At 35.6% G+C, this 16,029-nt stretch overlaps 1 protein-coding gene across 2 annotated transcripts in view; it reads left to right on the forward strand.

Annotated features, from left to right (window-relative positions):
- Positions 1–16,029, forward strand: part of VPS13B (vacuolar protein sorting 13 homolog B) — a 328,745-nt gene that overhangs the window by 118,317 nt on the left and 194,399 nt on the right. For both annotated transcript variants that reach the window (XM_034422515.2, XM_034422516.2), the window contains exons 23-25: positions 2,156–2,390; positions 6,137–6,357; positions 10,314–10,520. In XM_034422515.2, the coding sequence (XP_034278406.2) occupies positions 2,156–2,390; positions 6,137–6,357; positions 10,314–10,520 (663 nt within the window). The remainder of the gene's footprint in view (positions 1–2,155; positions 2,391–6,136; positions 6,358–10,313; positions 10,521–16,029) is intronic.

Consider the following 16,029-nt stretch of genomic DNA (forward strand, 5'->3'; position numbering starts at 1 on the left):
CCTGGTGAGATTTGAACTTGCAGTAATTGCAGGCAGCTGGTTTTACTTAATAGCACTTTAGTCTGTTGCGCCACCAAGGCTCATATATATACCTACTTTTCCTGGTTTCTTCTTGAGTTGTTTTTAGATAAGAAATAGAATTAGACTCCTAAGCATGGGACTGAGAACAAGGACAGCAATACCATCATCCCTATCTCCACGCGCAAAGGAAAGGGAATAATGTGAATGCAAGAATTGCTATGCAGAGCAGCTCATAATGCAACTGGCTCAGAATTGTTTCTTCTCTTATACGGCAAATAAAGCTTGTGACAATGGCAGCCTATGGATAACTAAAAGAAATGCAGATAGCATAACTAATACCTTTCTAGAACTTTTCTATTTGGAGATGTATAACAAAATCTGAGCACATTCAGGAGTCAGTTCCAGCCAGTGGCAACATAAGAAAGCTCAACTGAAAGCATCATTTTTCTAATGTGACTGATTTGATAAATGGTCATTGAAGAAAACCAAATTTCCCACCCAGCACCGAGGGGAATTTCATTATGTCTCCATCAATTTTTCCTTACTGTATGTCTAACAATATTAATGATATAATGGAAAAAAGAGTGAAGACATAACATCTGCATTTTCATATATTAGAATCACAAAGTTGCTAGGATGTACAGAAGTAAAATCAGAGGAAGTGAGCAGTATCCCTTAGCTTTAGCTGAACTACTTGTGTTAATAAAAATGTCACAATCTAATGTAATTTAATCTTAAATTCCAACTTATTATTTCACATATAAATTTTTTCAATTTTTTCATATATAAACTTGAGGAAAAGCTAACAAAGCGACCTTATTGCTAAAAATTATAGAGAACTTCATAGAGAAAACTAAAGGGAGGGGGATCTCAGCTGAATTGGATTTTTTTTACTTCTAACCAAATTACCCACTTAATCGGGAGGCTCCTATGAACATCCTATGAACACTTTGGCTGTAGATCAGGTATCCACAAACTCCCCTTGTCAAGTCTAGTATGGATTTTGACCACCTCAGATTCCCTAGATCAATCCTTGCACTTGGATCAAGCTAAAAAATTTTGTCTGTCTCACTTACAGCTCTCTTGTTAAAAATACTACCAGCTTTTCTTTCTAAAAATAGTAATATAAATTATCTATAATTCTTTATTCAGTTTTTACTTATCTATAATATATTAATCTGTCAAACAAACCTGAAATAGAATTATCTAGATCATATTTATCATAATACTTAAATTATTTAGTGCTCAGCCCTCTATATTCAGGTACCAAGAGAAGGTTTTTAGGAGTGTGTTATAATTTATTCTTTATGAATTTTGTCTGTCTCATCAACAATTGTTAAGTCTGTAGCAGGTACTTTGTTTGAATTTTACATGTGTTGATATGTCGATTCCTGAATGGAAATATCATTTTTAAAGATGGCATGCACATTTTCTTCTCTGAAGGTTGATTTCCTAGATACTTTCAGTTCTTTCTTCTGTTAAGAGGAAAGCTGGAAGCTTTCTGGTTTAGGAGGTATTGTTTTTTTTAAAATCTAAACATGAGGCTAAATTGCCCAGGAGATTATGTTGGTTATCACATTCCATATGCACATAGCTACAGAACACAAACAGTGCTAGCTGTATGTGGTTTTGGCAATAATGAGAATATTTGGCAATGTAACAAAGGTGGTATTTCAGCTGCATTTCTTGAGAATGATGCAGTCTTCATAATAAACGTCATTCTCTGTGAACTTCAAAGAAACGGAAACATTGTCACTAAAAGAAGCAAGATCAGAAGCTAACAAACTACAAATGGATTTCTTTTGTAAAAATGTTTGTGAATATATTTTACAAGTCAATCATCTTCCTTGGGAAAAATGTGTGAAAAGGCATGTTTTTTTGCCAGTTTCCTAAATAAATTAGTAGGACTTTTCTTAGGTATTGACTGAGAAACACACACACAAAACACACGCCACAAAAATACAGATCACATGGTGCGGTTATATTTTTTAAAAATTTAAGCATTAAAAAATATCTAGTAACCAGTTTTGATGCTTGTTTTCCTATGAACCTTAGATCTAGGGCCACAGTAAGTATATTGCCTTTCATCCTTATGCATTTTTATTTTTAAAAAATGGCTCTTTTTGTCTTTCAGATGGAAGTGCAGTCATGTTGCGTGTTCATTCCCAATGACAGCCTGCCATCTCCCAGTACCATCGTGTCTGGTGATATTCCTGGCACTGTCCGTAGTTGGTATCATGGGCAGACTAGCATGCCTGGAACTCTTGTCATTTGCTTACCCCTTCTAAAGATTATGAGTGCAGGGCACAAGTACATGGAACCCCTCCAAGAGATTCCCTTTGTTGTGCCAAGACCAATACTTGAAGAAGGTAAGAGATAACAAATTCCAAAAGAAGGAGTGTTATAATGAGGTACTGTTTTCTAAGATGAATTATGTAGCTTGATATCAACATTCTTCTTTAATCTTTTCAAAATGCTTCATTCTTTTTAAAGTGCTTGATCAGCTATTTTTTATTACTTGCTTTTTTACCATTTTTAAAAAAATGCTCTTTGCATGACACAAGAATTAAATAAAGGAGAATATTTGTAGCCTAGGATTGAAATGGGTGTTCTTTGAGCTTGGTTGTTTTCTTGCAGACGTTTCGTTACTCAAACTAGGTAACCAGTCGTGGGATTCAAATTATTTTACTACCGGTTCTGTGAGCATGGCTTGGTGGGCATGGCAGGGGAAGGATACTGTAAAATCTCCATTCCCTCCCCACTCCAGGGAAAGGATATTGTAAAATCTCCATTCCCTCTCCACTCCAGGGGAAGGTTACTGCAAAATCCCCATTCTCTCCCGATCAGCTGGGTCTCGGGAGGCAGAGAATAGAAGGGGATGGGGCCAATCAGAGGTGGTATTTACCGGTTCTCCAAACTATTCAAAATTTCCACTACCCAGAATTGGTCAGAACCTGCTGAATACCACCTCTGTAGGTAACATCATCAATGTTCAGCACTTTGATAATGAAACGTCTAAGAAAACAATCATGCTCAGAGAGCACTAAGGCACCCCCCACTCCAAGAATTAAACCCAGATATCTTCATGCAATCAATATCTGTATTTTAATATGTTTGCAGTAGCCACTATACATGACGTGAAATTTGACTAGCATATTTCATATTTTTCATACTAACTCTCTCTGCTCAGAAACTAAATTCTATTAACGGTACATTACTACATTACAGAAATGTTATGGAATACCATACTAACGAGGTTAGACCAAACACTGTTAATAGTGCCTCCTTTTGTAAATTTCAATTTTTGGGATACACTTGAACATATCACATCACATATTCTAACGTATCCTTTTTAAAATACAATTTTATTGAAAGTTTAAAAGCAGGAGTAAAATTGATGCAAACTAGAATAAGGATAAAACTGAAAAGAAGAAATAAAAGAGGAAGTTAATGTACAAAAAGAAAAAAAAAGAAAAAAGGTAGGAAAATTAGAAAAGAAAGAAAAAATATATAAAGAAGTGGCTTCCACTCTTCTTTAAAGCAGTTATAATTTTAATTTACCTTTTTCTCTAAAATTACATCATGTCTCTTCTTTCTGTAATCTATCCTAAAAATCATTAAAAGCATAGGTTCATTTTTTCCCGTTTTATGCAAAAAGTCCATAGGGGGTTTCCAGTCAGCAGTAAACATACATAATTGTCTTTTCTGTAATCAAATAGATTAATTTGTCCATCTCAGCAAGTTCTATCTTCACTGACCATTCCTGCATAGGAAAGTTTAATTGAAAGCATTCCTTTTAATCTGATTGATCTGTTGGATTGTTGTTGAAGAAAATCAAATTTCTCATTTTATAAATTTAAAATTTTAGTACACACTTGAATATATCACATAACATGTCCTAATATAGCTTTTTAAAATATCATTAACCATGTTGAATATTTGCTTGAGGAGAAAGGTGGGCTGTAAAGCCAATAAATAAATAAATAAATAAATAAATAACAAAACAGTTGGAAAATAACTGTATTTGCCTTTGAATTTCAAATGAAATATTCCCAGCAATTAAACTGGAGTGAAAGTCTGCTGTGACCATTATGACATCAACATGGTATTTTTTCCCCACTCATAGTTTAAGCCTAATATTTTATGAATGGATCATATTTGACTATATTTGTGAACAACAAATGTTTTCATCTCCAGCTAAACCGTAGTGATCCCCATGGGATAAAAAACATGCATACCTAGTTAAATGTAACCTAATACTTTTACCTCTAGTAAGGAAACCGAAGAATAATATTTGCCTGTATTATTATGTAAAGACAATTTCCTTCTCCTTCTGAGGTTAACTAACCAGCACTTTAAGACTGACTCTCATAGAGTCTTCCTAGAGAAAAGAAGAGAAAACAAGGTCAGCTTCAGATTATATGAAGTGATAATTTCCCAGGATTCAGGAAATTTCACATTCAGATTTCTGGGATAACTAAGTAATTAGACTTATTAAAGGTTTTGATAGTATTTCAGGTGTGAATGTGATTTTCTACATGTAACTGTGTTGAGGATCCAGTTTGGGACTGCTGCTGCTGAGATGCTTGCATAATATCTCAAAGTTTGTTTTGTGGAGATTGAGACTGGGAAAAAGATTAATTGTTCAATCACTGGTATAAGACATGAAGCAAAGTAAGGCTAAGAAAGGCAACAGGGAATGCCAAGAAAGAGGCAACTAAATCAAGACTGAAAGGTAGTTTCATGGTCTCACAAAGAACCTGTACAGCTGTGATTAGATTCAGGGAAGTTTTGTTTTTGTCTGATTTGTCGATCATTCAAAAGCAGATTAACTGCCAGAGAGAAAATGATACTTTGAAGATTATATTAGTGAATTTCTTGATCACTAATAAGGACAATAATTCTTCCTGACTCATTTAGTCAAGACACTTCTATGCCCAATTCCAGAGTTCCGCTTGTGGCTTTACTATAAAATGGTGACATTTGCTAAGTAAGAATTTGTAAAATACTACTATCTATCAATAGAAGAGCTCTGTGTAGCTCAGAATTGAACTTTGGAGTCCTTGCTGCTCTCTGAGTTTGATTGTTTTGGTTGCATTGATGATGTTACCTACTTGGGTAATGAAATGCTTGCAAGAAAACAACCACGTTCAGAGAGCTCAAAGACTCCACTACTATCTATCTAGAAAATAGCCTTCAGTCTTATTAAGTAGGAAAAGGAATTTAGTTCTGTTTTGTTCATTAATGTATTTAATAATAGAGATACAGCAATAATAACAATCATAGTGTTTTGTTCATTGCATTTGCATCAGTTTCCTAACTGGGAAATTTATTCAAAACAAAATGCATCTTTTATCTAAGCGTCTTTTGCTCCCACATATACAAGCCAAGAGTCATCATATCAGAGCCCTCCTGTAGCAGAATTGAATTATCCTTCTCCCAGAATATCATGCTTCCTCTTAGAGTCTTATGAACATAATTGCTGTCCTTCAAACACATCCACATACACACCTCCCATAGTTAAACAAAAGAGCATTAGGAAAATGGAATAGATTGCTTTTTTCTTTTATTTCTTTCACATGAAAGCTGGTTACTACACTGTTAACTTAATAAAGTATTACTCAAAGTAACATTTAAGATATTTTTATCTTTCTGAATCCCAGTAATTAACACTGTCTCTTCTAGCAAAAGATAAACATCAAAGGGCATGATCAAGAAAAGCCAAATTAACATTAAACCTCTTATATAAATTAGGTTTAAATCTCCCAGTGGAAAATGTAATTTAAAATTGATCAGTTTTGGTAATATTAAACTCAACAGTAACAACAAGGCAGTGTAGTTAGATGCAAAGAATATAATTGTGTATATTCTTGATGTATGCAGTGTATGATATATATTATATCTGAGAAAGAAACTAAAATATAGCACCACTGTGTTACGTAACATAGAATGTGCTCTTGAATAGTATTACTAAATACTAGAACTAGACTTTTATTAGTTTTGTAAAGGAATAATCCAGAGATATTTTAGTTTTATGTGAAAATAATCCACATTTGGAATGATTCCTTTATATACATATTTTACTTTTGTTTTTGCTTTCCTTTTGATTAACCAGGAGACGCTTTTCCTTGGACAATCAGTCTGAATTATTTCAGCATCTATACGATTCTCGGGCAGCAGTTGACTCTTAATATCATAGAAACTGTTGGCTGCACTTCTACTCTGGCAGTTACTTCACAAGTGTTGCCCGCTGCAGGATCAGAATCCAGGCACTCATTCGTTGTTTGTCTTCATGTTGACCTTGAATCACTTGAAGTAAAATGCTCAAATCCTCAGGTTGGTGCATTTAATTTATTGGAACAAATTAAAATTGCTTAATTTAAGTATTGTTCTGGATTCTATAAGAATTGTTTTTTTTTTCTTTTAAGTATCTTTCCTATAAAAACCAAGTCATCAAGATCAGGATACTTAGATTAAGATTTGCTTTGAAGCTCTTTCATGTTTTGTAATTTAGATTCATCAGTAATAGCTATAGCACATAAGTGCATCTTGGGTTTGATGGAACGAAATCACTTGCAGATGTATTGTTAAATGTTGAGGCCCTGCTTTGCTGTCAAAGTGGATACATTTGTTGAAATGAATTAATGTACTCTTTGCAGAAATTAACACACGTACCTGATCTCATTAAGCATCAAATTATTTCATCTAAAGTAAAGATACCCTCTATGAGAGTAATAGAACATGACTTTATTTATATAAATATTTTCTTTCTTCTTTTCCAACCAAGCAGTCACTCAAAGTGGTTAGCCATGAATCAAATATAAAAGCAAGTTTGAAATGCATAGAATGCACAGAAATAAAACACCAGTGCCACTCAGTAATTACAAAAAGAAAAGGAGCAAAAGTAGGAACAGTCCCTTAAATAAGGACAGAATACAAGATCAATCAATTTAAAAGCACAAAAATCACAGAATCTGAAAGGGTAAGGAGGAGGTAGCCAGCTGAATATTACAGAGCAATAAATACTATCGTATGATATTAGCTTTCTGTGGATCATTTCCCTTTGTGAAATATTTGTTGAATCTTGAAATTTGCCATATCTTCAAGTAAGTAGTTATTCCCAATGAAAAAGTGAGAAATATTATAACAAATTCTGAATGATTTTATAAAATATATTACAGAAACTTGATTCAATGGATATGTACTTGGTGCAGTGATAGGGTTACAAGATGTCATGACTTATTAATTTATATTTCTTCAGGCCCTTGGAGAAGTGTTGCTGAATTTGTATTTTGTTTACAGCAACAAATGCTTGTGCAATTCTTAAGGAAACTATGAAATTTGACTAGGATAGGAGCTATCTCTGCATTGTTAGTCTTAAGGTTATAAGATAAGTTAATAAAGCTAACAGCATTTAAATTGTACTATAAAATCTCCATTCCCTCCCGACTCCAGGGGAAGGATACTGCAAAATCCCCATTTCCTCCCGATCTGCTGGGACTCGGGAGGCAGAGAATAGATGGGGGTGGGGCCAGTCAGAAGTGGTATTTACCGGTTCTGTGAAGTACTCAAAATTTCCGCTACCGGTTCTCCAGAACTGGTCAGAACCTGCTGAATACCACCTCTGCCTCACACATATGTGCTAGTCATTCCCGACTCTAGGGGGTGGTACTCATCTCCGTTTCAAAGCCGAAGAGCCAGCGCTGTCCGAAGACGTCTCCGTGGTCATGTGGCCGGCATGACTAAACGCCAAAGGTGCACGGAATGCTGTTACCTTCCCACCAAAGGTGGTTCCTATTTTTCTACTTGCATTTTTTACGTGCTTTCGAATTGCTAGGTTGGCAGAAGCTGGGACAAGTAATGAGAGCTCACCTCATTATGCGGCACTAGGGATTTGAACCGCTGAACTGCTGACAAGCGTCTTAGCCACTGAGCCACCGCGTCCCACATGTAACCATTTGGACGCTGCAAATGGCCATACACATGGGCTGGTTGCTGAGTGTCCAACATGGCATGATGTTATCACAGAAGAGGACGTATCTGTCGTAATTTGGGAAGCAGGTTGTAAGTACCCCCAGGAGGTCCATCATAACTTTGAATGGCCATTGCATTGTTTTGCACTCATGTTGGAAGCACCGCTTCCAGGTTGAAAGGATTAGCCAGTGACATCACCATTGCCCAGGGGATGCCCAGTTGGGGCCTCCTTTCAAGTCTCGACCGGAGCTGAAGCAAAGGATGGAAACTCCAGTTTGTGTGTTGATAAAATACTTGTAATTTCTGTCATGTGTAACCTGCATGTGCATAGCCTATCTTCCACTCCCTCCCCTTCCTTCTATCTCATGCTAATTTAAATCTTAAATCAGTCTAGCTTCTCAATAGATCTGATGAAGTCTTCTAATAAAATGGAAAAGATGCTACTATGCTCGTTTTTGATTATTGATATTCAGATTATCGAAGTAAGGAGAGACACAGGAAAAACATTCAGTTCTAACTCTTTAGTGAATTTTGATGGATCTTGGTTAGTAAACTTTCAATATAAAAAAATACTTTTGTCCTGTCCCAGTCCATGCACACACATATGAAGGAGTTTAGGATACTTTATTGAGGCACTGTAAACCCCTAATTTTATTTCCCAGGACCCACTTACATTAAACGCAAAGTCCCAAAGAGTTTTGAGTCGAGGCACAAAGTCATAGGCAACACAAAGTCCAAGGCACAAGTCTGCAAATCCAGACACAAAATCCAAAGTCCAGGTACGAGTCCAAAATCCAAACACAATAACCAATGCCAAGGTCCAAGTCCGGAATCCAAGCACAAAATTCAAGATGGTCAGAAAATTGCATGGTCAGAAAATAAGAAGCAGGTCCAGAATCAAAGAAACACAAAGTCAGAACACACGCACAACAGGGAAGTTGGAGGGGCGAGGATGCCTTGTGAGTAACCTCACCAACCTCTGTTGCACCTCCCTCCGCTTGGCTCTATGCATTCTGGGATCCATTGAGGGAGGCAATTCCTCCTTGTCTCTGCTGACTGACTGCAGCTACATCGCTTTTCCATCGCACTCTGTGCCTCTGATCATCTGCACTTCCAGGCAGCAGTTAGTCTCTTCTTTCTCCTCTTCAGCCAGGTGCTTGTCTGGTTGTTCCTCTGCCAGTCTCCAATATTCCTGGCTTCTCCTCCTGTTGCCCATTCACTCCTGGCATGGAGTCTCTGCATCCTCCTGATGCTCTTTGGCACCCTAGTCTGGAGCCGGATTTCCTTGTCTGGAGAAGCCATTATAGCTGCTCAGAATAACTTGTTGAGATCGGTAGTCATAAAGTGATTTGTTTTTTGATTGATTGAATGAATGAATGATAGTATTAAATTAAAACATTGAAATAGTAATGTACATTTTTCAGCGTGTAAGGAAATTCTCCAATGTTGTATCAATACAAAAGCAGCTAAGGGAGATCTGTAAGGATAAATTAGGTTCTCATATCCACAAATCAAGTCCTGCTTTATATCAAAACTAGACAGACAGCAATGTTTCCCTGCATCTGTTTTGCCCACATTAGAAGCCAACGTCATTCTTTGGATGTGTCCTGAGGCTGAAACTTCTTCATTAAATATATATATATATAAAAATTTCCACAATGGCAAGTGGGTATGGCATCCAGCTGTGGATATGGTTATATATTGTGCAACTTCCATGGGATTTTTTAATATTCTAAATGGCAAGTTACATGATTATTGCTTATTTATGAAGTACTTTCCATAAATACTTTAGATCTGAGTTGAAGAATACAGTAAGTAAATTATGCAGAATGTTTTCTGAATAGATAGATGTAATATCCCAGGAGATAGCTCTAAAAATGTTGATTCTTTTCTTCTGTGGTTAGAGACTATTTTCACACCTACTACAGAAATTGAATTCTCCTGTATTCTATAAATTAGATTTTTGTTTTTAGAGCTGCTGATGTTTTAGTTCTACTTGAAGTAGCAGCTTCTATGAAAGTCTGTGAAATAATCCAGAAACTAAATTAACTGTTCATTCATTAAAACCACACGTTAAGCTGTACAAGTGGTGATGTAGTTCTTACAGCCTTACCTACTGTTATTTGATTTCTTTTTCTATGCAGATTTTTCCCATATGTATCAAATGAAAATACTGCTGTAATAAGGCCGTAACAAAATTATTATTTTTAATATACAATTGTATACAATTGTATACAATTATTATACAATTATTTATTGTATGAAGTTGGATTTGTGGGAAATGTTGACATATTTGTTTATGTATTTATTCATTTAAGGTGCAACTGCTATATGAACTAACAGATTTAATGGAGAAAGTTTGGAATAAGATTCATAAGAAGGGAATTTTCCATCAGTCTCTGGCACATACAGAATCTGTTTCAGGACCTGTACCACCTGTTTCACCTGTTAAAAGTAGTATTGGGACTGCTCCACTGGATGCCAGTACATGTAGTCCATCAGCTGACATTGGGACAACTACAGAGGTACTGAAATAAGTGATCTGATAGAACAAGGAATTAAACTGGTAATGAAATAATAAAGAATTAAACTGGTAATGAAAGAATAAAGCATTTAAATTTATGAATGCATGTGTCTTTTTTATTTTTTTATTTATTTTTTAACTCAGTTAAACTGAGTGGTTGATAGTTTGAGTAGTTCATAGCTGAGTGGTTCATAGTTTGTGAGTTGGGTAGCCTAAAGAAAGAACAGCAAATGAACACAATTATAACACTTGAGTGATTGCATAATTGCCTAGCTGTCCTCAAACATTTGATTATGGGTGGCCAAATATGTTTGCTAAATGATCACGATCATTATTTTATAAGATCATGTACAAGTTATCATTTTGTGTCATTGCAGGTTGCTGAGGGGGCTGCAGTAAAAACTACTACAGCTGCTAAAACCATTATGATCGTGTAATAGAAATGTCCGAGAATTTTTATCTCTTTTTGTGGAGATAAACACACTCTTTTTGTGTCTTGGATTTACTATTTTCCTTGAATATATTCTGATCCACTAGACTAGAGAGAGGAAGCAGCATTAAAATATAGCATCTATGATTATGTTTAAGACTTAGTATTTGAACATATTAAAGATCCATATTAAAAAAATAATCCATCTTTTAAAAAATGAATATGTTTACAGACTATATCAAGATAAGTGATTAATATGCCTCAAAGGAGGCAACATTTTAATGCTTTAAGATAATTGGGCTCTTTAAGTTGAAAATTTTATTTCTCAGGGTTTTAATGTTTTTGTTTTAATTACTGGAATTCTATAGTATAGAAATCCTGTGACATACTTAAATTGTCAAGGAACCACTTTGACTTTTTCCCTTTATTTTGTTGATACATCCCTTATATACACTTTACACTTAAAAACTTGAATATTATAAAAAGAATATGCTGTACGCTAAGCACATTTCTTAAAAATTTCATACATTTCACATTTAAAGTAAACTACTTCTCTATGAGGTCAAAATGATTATTTTGAAAGTGTCTTTAGCTCTTTCAAGTAAAAGACTTCCTATAAATGAACCGGTGGTAGAAAGGTGAGGAGGTATGGCTCACTCCAAAAATTGTTTACATTAAATAGCATATGAAGTATTTATTTATATTATCCAGCTGTGAATAATTCTTTTCATTTTGACAGATTGATAGGGAATGCTGCTCCACCATATAGTTAAAGCTGTTAGGATTCCTGAATTACAAACTAGGTAGATCTGAAGATGAAAACTTGAGTGAGAGGCTTAAGAACCAAAGTTTAGAAACACTTAATCATTTTTAACCTCCTCTGCATTTGAGTAAAGGTAGTACAGACTACAACTGGCCACTTGTTACTATTTACTTAAGTACAAACAGTTGAGGAAGTGTTTAGTCCTTGGGGAACAGTAATTTGCTCCAGACTTCTATCATCCCTGAGCTTTAATGCAGATCAAGGATGAAGGCCTTATATGTTTGGCTTTTCCAGATGAATAAAGATAAATTCTCCTAAGAAAAATATACTTATATTTTGGTTCATTTTGCAAGAATTGGCAAAGAATGAAATTGTGTATTTTAGAGCTTGGTATGAGGAGGGTGGAAAAAATAGTTTACTTTTATTCTAGCTTTATTTTATGCATTTGAATACAAATAGAAAACTAATGCATAAATCATTTTTAAATAAAATTTAAAATAAAAGTAGATATGGAAACTGAAAGATTATGATAAAGTGTTCATTTTTAGAGAAAAATGGACACAAAAAATAAAATGCAATAATGTTCAAGATTATGGATTATGATTAAAGTGGGCTTTAAAAATAGATCAAAACTACCAAAAAGGACAAATTGTCATACTGAAATTCAGCTGTGTTTTATGAAGTAAACGGCATTCTTACGTATTTAGCTTTTTAATTTACAAGACGTTTAGCATTATTTTCAACCTACTTACCTATTGATAATCAAACATTCCTATTATATCCTGCTACTTCATAAGTTTTTGACTCTATAGTGAAGTCAAAGGAAAAGGCCACATCTTCTAAAAAAAGAATAGCTGCTCTTGGGAAACATCTCCAAATTATAGTCATGGTAGCAATCGTTGTGCTCTTGCCAACCTAAATTCCTCTTACGTTTGTGAAGGAAATTCTCCTGAATTTAAGAACAATTCAAATATCATTTGAATTATCTGTTACCAAGAAAGTACATCTGTGCTTATACCACATGGACAAATATTGTATTTCATCTATGACAACCTCACTGGTACAGAGATATACAGCTGTTTCCCCTTCCAAACCTTCATTTATTTTTTATTTTTTATTTATTTTTTATATTTGAATTTATATACCGCCCTTCTCCCCCTAGGGCAGTGGTTCTCAACCTTCCTAATGCCGCGACCCTTTAATACAGTTCCTCATGTTGTGGTGACCCCCAACCAGGGGTGGGTTCTAATTTTTTTTTTTACTATCGGTTCTGTGGGCGTAGCTTACTTTGTGTGCGTGGCTTGGAGGTCATGTGACTGGGTGGGTGTGGCTAGCTGGTCATGTGACCGGGTGGCCATGGCTATGTGTATAGGGACTACTCAGAGGGCTGAAAAAAGTCATTTCTGACAGGTCCTCGCACTTTTGACTGGTCCTCACACTTATGACCATCCTCACATTTATGCCCGTGCAGCATTCTTAACAACCATGTCATTCATTTCACAACTGCTTCTTTTCACCATGGTGATAAGATAGGGCAAAAAACGTAAAATGTGAGGATAGTCGTAAATTCGAGATCTGGTCAAAAGTGCGAGAACCAGTCAAAAATCACTTTTTTCAGCCCTCTGAGTAGTCCATGTGCACAAAAGGACTACCCAGAGGGCTGAAAAAAGTGATTTCTGACAGGTCCTCACACTTTTGACCGGTCTTCGCACTTATGACTGGTCATCATTTATGCCCATTGTAGCATTCTTAACAACCGTGTCACTCATTTCACAACTGCTTCTCTTCACCATGGTGACAAGATAGGGTAAAAACGTAAAATGTGAGGACAGTCGTAAGTTCGAGGACTGGTCAAAAGTGCGAGGACCAGTCAGAAATAACTTTTTCAGCCCTCTGAGTAGTCCATATGCATAAAAGGATACAACAATAGAGAGGGATGAAGGAAGGGAAGGGAAATTAGAGTAGGAGGGAGGGTAAGAGAGGGAGGAAGAGAGGAGGAGAAGGAGAAAGGAAGAGGAAGTAGGGAGGAGAAGAAGAGGGGGAGGAAGAGTAAGTAAGGAGGAAAGAAAACAGAGAGGTGGTAGATTTGAGGAGAAAGATTGCTGTACAATAAAAAAGATGAAAGGGAAGAAAGCCAACCCCAAACAAATATAAAGATATTAAGATAAAGAATGAATTGTTAAACTTTAAAGAATAAAAAAGAACAAATATGAATAAATAACAATAATTAGAAACAGACATACAAACATACAATGTATTTTCTTTGAACAGAGTATTTGGCCGGTTCACAAATTTAAACAGTGTTTAGTCATTTCAATTAAATTTACAATTTCTATATTTCCTTTTTGCCATATTTATTCCTCATCTATTTTTGTAAAAAACCAATATTACCCTTCATCCTCATCTCTAATCTTAATCAAATTCAATTTTTCCCTTCTATTCTATATTATACCCCTTCCCATTGTGATCTATTTTTATATCCATCCTCACATTGGTTAATTATGTAATATTACAGTTGTTTAATATAAATTCAACATTTTAATATAAATCAATTAGTTATATAACTACCTTTTTTGTATATCAATATGAACATGAATATTCCAATTATTTCCATGCAATCCAATTTCTTACAAATCAATTAATTATATTTACCAATAATAATAAACCAAATAATTTCCCCCATATATTCCTCCAAACCACAACTTAACCATTTCTGCTTTCAACACAATATACAATTAATAGTATCTCAATTATTACAATTCCCTAGTTAAATAGAGCTTTTTTTCTTTTGTGTTTTAAAATCTTGAACTCTCCTCTTTTTCCCTAAATTTCCCATTGTTTGCATCTACCTTTTTTGGTGAGGAAAAAGAAAAGAAATCTGCCTTCCTAATTTTCCAACGTTGCAGCAACAGCAAAGCCAACAGCCTGCTTTACTTTCAGTTTCGTTTTTCAGCATAGCTAGGGGAAAAAAAATCTGCTCCAGGACTCTTTGCAAGGAAGCAGCAGAGCCCTGAGCAAAACAGCTGAGAGCAAATCAGCTGAGAGTCGGGAGCCGATCTAATCAAGGGCTAATTAGCCTATGCTGAAGCTCCGCGGGTCAATAAAATTACAAAAAATCACCGAACCATTTGTTAAATTGCTGGCTCGCCCGCCCCTCGCCCACCACTATTTATTGGCAGTAAATAGTGGTGCGGAGGGGCGGGGCGAGCCAGCAATTTAACAAACGGCTCGGCCAAACCCCCTAGAACCGGCAGAATCCCACCACTGGCTATAGGGCGGCCCTTTGAAGCCCCGCGGCAAGAATTTAAACATTTTTTTTTCCTCTAGCCGTCAGCTGGGACTCAGGAGGCAGCAATAGATTGGGGGTGGGCGGGGTAAGCGAACGGCCGGCGATCCAACAGAGCAGAGAGTGAGGGTGAGTGAAGGCGTGGGGGGGGGCGCGAGAGAGGGCTTTGGCGACCCCTGTGAAATGGCCGTTCGACCCCCAAAGGGGTCGCGACCCCCAGGTTGAGAACCGCTGCCCTAGGGACTCATAAAGTTGCCAGACTTATTTCAAATGTTTTGAAAATTAACTTAAATTTCATTTCATTTCCATCTTGTTTGCTGTCATTTGCCCATCCTCTTTTTATGATGTGGCCCTTGGCCTGCCATTCAAAAGCCAAGTGAAGCCCTAAACTCAAAGGTTGCCTATCTCTGCTTTAGTGGCTCATTATAAAATGCATTATAAAATGCAGTGTTTACCTCATACCATCTGAGATCTTGGAACTGTTGTGAGATTTATTGTTGCCTTTGTTAGGATACAGATTTTAGCCTTTGAAATTAACTGTGAAACACATCACATGATTATAAGAATATTTTTAAAGTGCAATCATGCTTTCATAGAAAAAAGCTGTTGCTTTTTTTATTTACAATGAGAACAGATTGATCATCAATGAATTTAGAATATTTCAATTTGGGCATTTTCCCACAATAATTATTTTAAATCATACATTACATTGGTATATGTAGCTTCCAGATGTTAAACACGAACATATTTTTATAAAAGAACATTTTGCATTTAGATTAAGTATCAAAACAGTTGAATGCAAGCCATTTTTAAGAATTCAATCTTCCCATGGCATATATGTTATTTTTGTATGCAATTTGATATTTTTGTTTATTAGTGTTAGGTTAGATTTGTTATCATGAAAATCATTTATTTAATTAAATTAGTACAGACCAATGTATTTGTATGGAGAGAAGGGCACAACTTCTCTGTGTAGTCTATTGATTACAATTTGGCATATTCAGCTAAGATGGTGTAATAAGATGTATCCT

Source organism: Pantherophis guttatus, chromosome 3 (genome assembly GCF_059756535.1).
Source record: "Pantherophis guttatus breed Tessera chromosome 3, ASM5975653v1, whole genome shotgun sequence".
NCBI lineage: Eukaryota > Metazoa > Chordata > Lepidosauria > Squamata > Colubridae > Pantherophis > Pantherophis guttatus.